General features: G+C 31.1%; 1 protein-coding gene across 1 annotated transcript; it reads right to left on the bottom strand.

The window, feature by feature from the left end:
* Positions 1–4,284: 4,284 nt before the first annotated feature.
* Positions 4,285–6,207, bottom strand: LOC100781193 (cyclin-D1-1). Its single transcript, XM_003524649.4, has 5 exons — positions 5,829–6,207; positions 5,633–5,719; positions 5,242–5,551; positions 4,903–5,018; positions 4,285–4,794 (listed from the first exon to the last, which is right to left on the bottom strand). The coding sequence occupies exons 1-5, from the start codon at positions 6,108–6,110 to the stop codon at positions 4,633–4,635; spliced, it is 957 nt and encodes a 318-aa protein (XP_003524697.1). The 5' UTR covers positions 6,111–6,207; the 3' UTR covers positions 4,285–4,632.
* Positions 6,208–10,171: the final 3,964 nt, after the last annotated feature.

Raw genomic sequence — 10,171 nt, 5'->3', positions numbered from 1 at the left:
TCTCACTTGAAGTTAATTTAATTTAGATGAGTTCGAATTTTAAAAGTAAATTTGGTATTTTTTTTAGGATAGATTTGCATTATGTTTGGGTCATCGCAATCCGATTTAATGTTCTGTATTTTTTTTTCTATGTTCTACATTCTTTTAAAAAATTTATTTTTTTGAACAATCGTGTATTAATAATAAACTTTTATTGAATAGATGATATTTTGTTGTGAAATGAAAATTCCTAGGATATTACATGATATTATATTTAAAGTGATATTAAAATATATATTGTAAGATATAAGTTAATTGAGTTTTACATTTTTTTTATTCTATGATTTAACTATATATAATCTTAATATTTATATATTATGTTAAAACTTTGGATTGATCCGATGTTAATCGGATCGAGTTCAAATTCAAATAAATGGCCCAATCAAAATCTCAAATCAAATAAGAACTAAGATAAATTCACCTTAACTGGTTCTTAACTTGAAAAATACTCCTCTTTAGTTACTAGAAAACATTATTAAGGAAGAGATTGCATGTGTCTTTCTCTCCCTCTCATCTCCCCTAGTTATGTTTTACAGCAATGGAGAAGATTTGAACCCTCCTAACTCACTTCTAGAATATATGTTAACTAGCTTAGTGTCCCAAATCTTGCACAAGTATTATTTTATAATTTATAAATATTTTTATATATTGTAACTTTTAATGTATATATCTATTATATTTTAATTGATAAAATATATTGATAAAAATATATATTAGTGTATATATATATATATATATATATATATATATATATATATAATAGTTTAAAATATTAATATATAATAAAATATTAAATGTTATAAAAATCACAAAAAAATGTATGATATATACTATATTTTCATATACATGCATCAAGTTTGTGTTTTTATAAAATTTCATATTTCATTAAAAATGTATCCCCATAAATTTTATTTTATATTTAATATATTTTTATATTAATAAATATATATATTGTTAATCGAGGAAAGTTGAACATTAATCAAATATGTTAATCTAAAATATAAAAAACATCTTTAATTGAATAAATAAGGAAAAAATTGATTTGAACTAAAACTTATTTCAAAATGGGTGAATGTTATTATTGGAATTTCAAATGTTCTTTAACATTTAAACATGTTTTTATCAATTAATGTTTTAATATGATTCACAAATTTAATATTTCATTTCTATATTTTATTCTTATAATTTTTAATTACATGATAAAAATATGAGTTTATCCTTGCTTTGCAAAATTGATATAGCTTAATACATATCATCTAAAAAAAGATATATTGTTAACTAAATAAACTAAAAAGGAATGAAATAAATTCATCCACCATTTTTCATAGTACATTCTTAAATACTATTAGAGTCGTTTTAAAAAAATGCTAAAAGAGGAGTAAAATAATCGATTAAGAATAAAAAATTTAAAAATAAAATTTTTTATATTTAATAGAATGAATATGAAGTTAACATGTGGTATCACATCATAAAATTCAATTGTCCACAATGTAGAACTTAATTTAACATCCTATAAAAGAAATATTGAAAACAAAATTAAGTGAATTGATTGAAAAAAATGTAAAATTAGTTAAATGATTAAAATTCAGCATTATATTATACTCACGTTGATTTATGTTGAATTTGAGATTGAATATTTACTAAAAAACATAAAGAATTTTTTTAACATTTTTTAAACAAGAAAAGTTAGTAAATATGAATTTAGTTATTTAATTTCAAATATTCTCAATTTAAATTAAACATTCTTAACATCTTTTAGAAGTTTATAACAATTTTCTATAAATAAAAATTAATTAATTTCAAATTACTAATTTGTACAACTATTCTGAGTTTTAAAAATGTATTTATAATAGTTTTAAATTTTTAAAATTTTAAGAAAGCATTTATAATAATTTTTAGATAATTGAAATTATTAATTAGAATATAATTATTTAATTCTAACTATTCTCAATTTCAAGAAACCATTCATAGTATTTTTTGAGTAACATTTATCTGTTTTCACTTTTGTCAATATATAAATTGTAGAGTATATGCCTATTTCTGATGGCATAAAATGTGATATATATATATATATATATATATATATATATATATATATATATATATATATATATATATATATATATATATTTTAGATTCTACCTTCGCACGTGCCACATACCCGTAATGTTAAAAGTTGTTGTTAAAATAAAAAAATGATCAATCACGCACTAAAATATTTTATCCACACAATTTGGAGGAGTAGTTTAAAAGTTTCTCAAGATTCTTTTATTTAATCCTTATCTTTTGTAATTATTAGCTCGATACCAATGCGATAGAGACTAAATTAAAAACTTGCTTTAATAAGAGTCAATTGAAATAAGTGTAATGTATACATTCTAAAAAAAATTATACTTTAATATATGCTTTGATTAGGTAGGAAGCTGCCACAGTTTAAATGAGACAACTGACTACAGTATTACATTGACTAATCTGTCACATGAATTATGATCATCAGACAGGAGCTGTAGGCATGAGAAACTTCGTCTTTTAAATCATTCATCATAAACAATACCCTTAACTAGGCCATGCTCGTTATGAATTACAGTTGTACAAACACATACCTAAAAGACTTTAATAATTAAAGTCTATTTCAAGTATGTAGGAGCGTGTACTTTGTCCTTACTAATTGGCTTATTGCAACCCTCTGATCTTTCTTCTTCAGTTGTTCCCGACTTTCTTACATAAAGGCTCCTGATTATGTTTTAATCCTTTGTCTACAATTCGTACTTCACAGCAAATTCAGTGGATGCTAACTCCTCAATAGCCCGTACAAACTTTCACATTGATTAAGAAAATGCATTAAATAAACTAGGCTATGCTTGTTTCCTGTCGTGTTGGTAGGCAACAACATATTCAGTACACTGCTTCAGTTATATGGAACTTTCCCTTGTTTATTTTCTGAAGAGCCAGAAGTTAAATAGAACCAATAAATCTGTGACAAAATCGAAACTCATTGGTCTATACTCTACATTATTCATGTATATTACTCAATTGGCTATGTCAAATCTTTTTTTTTTTTTTTTATATCGTACGTTAGTTTGTTAGAAATATTAGTTAGAGAGATTCTAACTCGTGACTGCGACCTCTTCGCCCTTCCTTTTCTCTTCATCCTCTTTCAACTACTGGATCAATTTTATATCTTTTTGGGTATGTCAAATCCTTTTATTCAAGCTTAAGCAATTAACTCTTTTAGAGTTTAACATAGAATTGAAGCAAATTCAGAATAGCTTTTTTGTGTTGCAGAGCGTGGATTTACTTAGAAACAGATCAAACGAATGATGGAAATTTGATAAATTCAATGTTCATGATTAATGGCAAAGGCCAATGAAAATAGAAGGTCAAACTTCTTCACATGCCCTTTGTCTCTGAGGTGATCAGTGTAAACCTTTTTTTATGCTTTCATTCCAACTAATATTAAAAAAAAAAAAATAGTTGGAAACTGAAACTGTCGACAATCGTGAGAAACGCATTCTTCGTGTATAGTATCAATTGACCAAAGCATAGTGGAAGAGACCTCACAGTAGAATGCGTACGTGAAGGCTAAATCTATGAATTTAGTCTTTAGCTTGTGGAAATATGGATTAGACAACGTTTAGCAGTACTGCGTATTGTTGTTACGCTTAATGATATTCTACAACGAATACTGTACACATTTTGATTGCATATATTAGTACTTAGTTTGTAACCTATAATGTCCATCGTAAATTGTACTTTGTACAAGTTTTGAATTCACTTAATCTGTTTTAGAGGTTTCTGATTACGTGGTACCTTTATTCTTGTAGGTATTTACCGTACCTTAGATAGTTTAATTCTCCTATAATATATTAATTATGTTTTAATTGAATGATGATTACGTCATTACCTCATCTTTACATTTTTCTATCCACAAAAAAAAAATGTAAATGACCAAATTCACTTTGAACCAATGATTTATTAGTTATCATTATAATTTTAACTCGAACCAATAACGAGTATTCAATTTATTTCACTATAATTTTTACACCAATTTTATCTTGCCTATTTCTCCTTTCTTTTCCTATCTTATAATTAACTACATCTATTCTTTTTCTCTCTTTTCTATTTCTTTCTTTCCATTCCAAGAAGTATCAAATGATTATTAATTTATTATTCCATTTTTTTACAAACTAGACTTTGCTATGATTGTTTAATCAGAGTTAACTAACTATGCAATTTGGAGCGAGCTAATCACAAAAAGGAGGAATTTTATTTACTTGTGAGAAAAATTGGCTTCACAGTTCACACAACAAAAAAAAGGTACAACTTTTCATTTCTTTTCAAAGAGGAAAATCAATAACGTCGTGGAATTTTCCAATATAGTAAGTACTTTCGTTTACAGTCAGAAATGTCCATGATGAACTTTGTTGAAAAATGCACACCTAATCAAATGTTCCATGATGAACCTTATGGAAGACGCGCACACAATCACACTCACACCAAATCAAAGAAATCATAATGAATCAGGAATGGACAAATTTGAAAGCAATGTTCTAGCATCCTTGGCTAGTGACACACACGTGGCAAGGCTTCAAGTCAGAGCTTGTGAGCATCACTGCTTTCTTGCATAGCTGCTGCATGATCAAGCACACAGGTGGGACTTCGGGGCAATAATTGTGAAATCTTTGGCCAATAAAGTTCTGATCGGCGAATGATGAGTTTCTGCTTCATTAGTTTGTAACATTTCTTCACCATTTCCTACATTCATGATTAACAATAGAAACATAAAAAATGTGATTAGAAAATACCCCTTAAATCTTAATTATCAATTTATATATCGCATTATGGTCACTTATTAACACTTACAATGCTTATATTCTTGTGGAGGCAATATGATTTCTTGTCATCTACACATTGATTGGTTACCCATAACAGTGCTGCTGCTGCTATTGTGGATGGTGAAAACTCCAAGAAATCCATGACTAGTAAAATGTTCATTCACGTTAGCACTTAGCAAACATTGAGCTATATACAAAACTTATATACTGTTCTTTAGGTACTCGTAGTGTTATTTTTCGATTAGAATTAGAGTTTTACTTTGCAACCTATATTGTTTTTTAATACGAACCTTAAGTAAAACTTCAATTCTGATTAAAGAACAACACGAAAACGATATTGCAAGAGAATAGAGACCGGTATTGATACCTAGACATGTTCTGATGATAACATCCGAGACAAGAGAAACAATGTAACTTAAATCTCCCCATGTGGAAGCAGAGCACAAAAGCTTGGAAATGAAAAGATGCACAAAATCAAAAGGGGTTATAGTGCGCAATCGCCACTTGAGACTGGCCATAACCAAAAGCTCCATCCTCTGAACTGTTTTGGGCTTAAACAGGAACCTTGACTCGATCACTTGCAGGTCCAAAAGAAGTGGCACTTTGCTTTCTTCCATTTTTGCTGCTAGTGAAAGACAAGTCACTGATAGCAGCTGCAGAGGCCATGCTTTATCTTGCTGCACAAGCATGCCACTTTGTTAAAACCAAAAATTGCATTTTATGTTTCATCAATAAACCTATTTCAATTCAAATAATACCGTAAAGGTGTGTGACAAGAGGAAACGATTGAAGTAATCTACGGAAAGATACGCTGTCTCGGGTTTAAAACTGTAGTATGCATGCACCTGCAGAATGAGAAAAAACTATCACTATCAAAAACTAGTTACAGTGTAAAGCCATGTTTGAACTTTGAATGCTTTGTACATAAGAAGCATGCAATGTATGCATATTCACCTTTAGGATCCAATTTATGGCCTCTTCTCGAGCATTAATCAGCCATGTTTTTTTGCGAAGTTGTTGTCCTAGGAACTTTGTTTGTTCTTGCACTTGGTTGTGTTCGGATTCTAACAAGTTCAATAGAATGCTTTCATCATCACTATCATCATGATCAGAGTCTCCCCATAGAACATTGAACTTCAGAGCCTCATCATCGGAATCCAAGTGAATCACTTCGCTAGTTACTTCACTGCAATACAAGTCAGGACTAATTGGGTGGTTTGAGGAGTCGAAAGACATGGTGATATTAAGAATGTTTTAGTGAAGAATACAAGAAATGAATGAACACACCGTCTATCATATATACCATTGTGGGGAAATAATCAAGCCAATTTTGTTTGCACCTTATACTATATAATTTGCCATATATTATATGTGAAAACGTGACATCATGCATACATGCGTTACGTACAAAGGCTATTTAAAAGGTTTGATAAAGCAAAATCTTAAGGGGCCTTGTAGAACTTCACAAGAAGTTTCGTCATCGAGAGCAGCCAAATTTAGTAGGACCGATCCTAAGCATTGATGCCTCTGTCAGAGGATTTTTTATTTTAATTTAAAGAACAAAAGTAATAAGGGGATTATTTTATGCGTGGGTATAGTGGCCAGCTTATTCCTTTATATTAATGGAGTTTGAGTATGTTCAAAGATATATAAACTTGTTGAATTTCCACGTAATATCTTGACCTATTGAAGATATTATTTTATATTCAATATTCATGCAAGTTCGTGTCTGTCACATTCACTTCCACTTCTATTATTATTGGGACAAACGCAAGTGTAGTGTCAAGTGTTTTTTTAAATTATTTTATAATAAAATAATAATTTTTTTTGTTAATCTACATAATAGAAGTTAATGTTAAAAATTAGTGAAAATTATCAAAGCAAATCACTATTTATTTATATATATTTTTAATGTAAAAAATTTAACACAATCAAATAATAATAAATTATCTGTAGCAAAAAAAAATTATACTAAAAAATAATACAAAAATTATGATGAATATAACTTTTAAGATAATCAAAAGAAAAATCAATATATTTTCGTAAAAAAAATTTGTGACTAAATAACTTAGAGTGTCTAATAATGCATATATAAAATATTTTCTCTAAGTTGTCACTTTTGTAACACCAACCATCTCAATGTATTCATATCCTATACATATTTAATATCAATATTTTTTTTGTGCGAGAAAGGGCAAATTTACTGTAGGGGGTTAGTTTTAAAAACTATTTACCAATATGAGTCTGTTTGCAAAATTTTAACGTTGGGGGTTTGTTTTTTCAATGGATCCTGCAAGTGGCAATGGCGGGATGGCTATTCCGCCATCTGCAATGGCGAGTGTGGAGCGTGTCGCCAGTGGCACGGGCGAGACACCTGCTGACGTGGTGATCTCGCCAGCTCCTTCAGTGAGACAAGCATGTCGCCTGTGCTAGTGGCGGGACATGCCACTAGCTGATAAAATATTTCACATAACGATAGCTTTTTGGCTTTTGGACCTTCGCCAAAAAGCAAAGCAGAAGAATTATAAAAGCTTTTTAATTGGTACGGTTTATCCTATGCAGCATGATTAATAATTTTACACAATTGTGAGGTAACCTGCTCGATCTTCTTCTTCCTTAAGGGTGAAGACTTAACCTCCCTGAAGGAAATAAAATGAAAAAGAAAAGAAAATTTTCAAATTTGAATTGAAAAAAAAAAGAAAAGTTTAAATTTTTGTCTCTACAAAATATTTTCTCTTCTATTTCTTGTTTTTTTCTTCAATCAAATAAAATAAAATATATTGCTACTCTATTTTTTTTTCTTTATTTTCTTTCCTTCCATCCAAACTTACCATAAATCTAATAATTTATCATTAAATTATTAAAGGAGACAACAAATTGGCAAACGACAAGCATGCACGTGAAATGTGGAGCGCTAGTATTTAGCATGGGCGTTAGTTTTAAACTGATATAATTTTTTAAAAGATTAAATTTTTTATTAAAAATTAAAAATAAATAATAATATTAAAAGAGGAATTTTATTGAAACAAAGTGCTTCAGCTTAGAATTAAGACAACTTTATTAGGTTGTAACAGACAACAATTTCTTGTTAGTTGTCGTTTTCAATTTTAATAAGAGGGTTTGAAAATAATCCATATATACAAAGGAGAAATGTGATATGAATCTGCTTCACATCACCTTTTCTCAAAATATGATCATGGCAATCTATAGGATTATCTCTTTGCTGTCTCATTTCACATGATTTCTGGTTTCACAGAGGATAGAAAATGCACAGTAGCCGTGGGAAACAGTTAGAATTTTCAGCAGGAGTCATATATATCTTTAAAATATATATGCATGCCCCGCCATTCCTAGTGGCGGCATGGGCTTGGTCAGCATGTCTCGCCATTCCAACTGGCGAGATCACCACGTCACGCTCCAGGTAAGCAAGCTTATCGCCATCTTCAATGGCGGCACCCATCCTCTCGCCATTGCAGATGGCGAAACAGCCATCCCGCCATTGCCACTTGCGGGATCCATTGAAAAAATAGACCCCCTACGTTAAAAATTTGCAAACAGACCCTGAATGGTAAATAGTTTTTAAAACTAACCCCCTACAGTAAATTTGCCGCGAGAAAGCGGCTAAAGCCCCGAGAGAAAGATATTACTCCATCAGGGAAAGGCATGGGAAAGAAATAGAAGCTACATCAACAAGAATAGGAAAATGAATAAAATTAGGACTAAAATTGAAAATTCGACAATCTCCATCTAAAGATAACCCATGTTTGGCAAGCGCGTCAGCCACAAAATTTGCGTCGTGCAAAATATGCTTCATAGAATACATGTCACCGACAACAATTTATCAAGTCCATATCTGATAACAACTGTGAGAAGGAACAAAACAACCCTCAACCATTGAAACCGTATATCTCGAATCTGACTCCGCATGCAGTTTTTTGAAACCTCGACTCTATGCAATTTTAACACCCAACAGAGTATCCACAACTTAGCATGAGATATGGTATACACTCCTAGATTATGTGTATCCACAACTTAGCATGAGATATGGTATACAATCCTAGATTATGTGTAATGATCCATTGTTGTTACATGAAGCTAAGAACTAACCTAAGTGGAAGACTTTATTTTTAATTCATTTAAAACTCTTCTATTAATTTAATTATGAAAATCCTCTTAAACCTTTCATGTTTCAAAGGTTAAAGTTAAAACACATGATATCAATATAAGACATCATGTGATATAGATATACTGTAGAGATGGCAAACATTCCCTCTGCATTTCTGTTATTTTGTTGTAACTGTTAGAGTTAGTTAGTTAGGGTCTGTTTGTGTATATATAGGGCCTTGTATCTGGCTGCAAAAAGGAGAATTTTGAACTCTGTATTCATTGCATATGAAAAATAAGTGAAAACTCCCTATTTTCACTAAGTTGTGCTCGTTTTTCTTTTATTATTCTTCTTCTTCCTAGTGGGCTAAAAGTTGCACATTGTGTTTCTTACCTTTTGGATGATAAATCTGTAACAAACTGGCATCAAAGCTTGCTCTGATCCGACTTCCGCATTTGTTGCTCTATCATTGTGTTTAGTTTCTTATTTCAAGTTTCCAGTATTCTTGAAAGATGGCCAACACAATCAAGATCGAGAAGTTCACAGGGAAGAACAATTTCAATTTGTGGTGAATCAAGATGCGAGCTCTATTGAAGGAACAGGGCATCTGGGCACCACTCTCCGGCAGACCCTCCAACCTAGAAGCATTCGTTCTGGAGCAACAAGAAGAAAAGGCTCACTCGCTGATTCTTCTGTCTCTCTCAGATGAAGTTCTCTACAAGGTGGCTGAAGAACAAACTGTTGTTGGGTTGTGGCTGAAGCTGGAGAAACTCTACATGACGAAGTCCATCTGCAACAAGTTGTTGTTAAAGAAACGACTCTTCGGACTTCGCATGAAGGAGGGTGCATCTCTGAAGGAGCATTTGGATGAGCTTAATTCAATATTGATGGAACTACGCGACATAGACGTGAAGATGGAAGATGAAGACGTTGCAATGATTCTGTTAGCCTCTCTTCCTCCCTCATTTGAGAATTTTGTGAGTTCTCTGACAGTTGGAAAGGACTGCATCATCCTCGAGGAAGTGAAGTCCAGTCTCTTCTCAAGGGAGCTCCGTCACAAGGCGTCTGGGAATGATGATGAGTCTGCCTCTAGATTAACAGCCTCTCAGAAGGACAAACAAAAGAAGAAGTTCAAGAAAGGCAAGATTGATCCTAGGGACATATGCAATTACTGCAAGGAGTCAGATCACTG

This window comes from Glycine max, chromosome 5 (genome assembly GCF_000004515.6).
Source record: "Glycine max cultivar Williams 82 chromosome 5, Glycine_max_v4.0, whole genome shotgun sequence".
NCBI lineage: Eukaryota > Viridiplantae > Streptophyta > Magnoliopsida > Fabales > Fabaceae > Glycine > Glycine max.
Note: the sequence above shows the minus strand (reverse complement) of the source record. Positions and strands in the feature narration are given on the sequence as shown.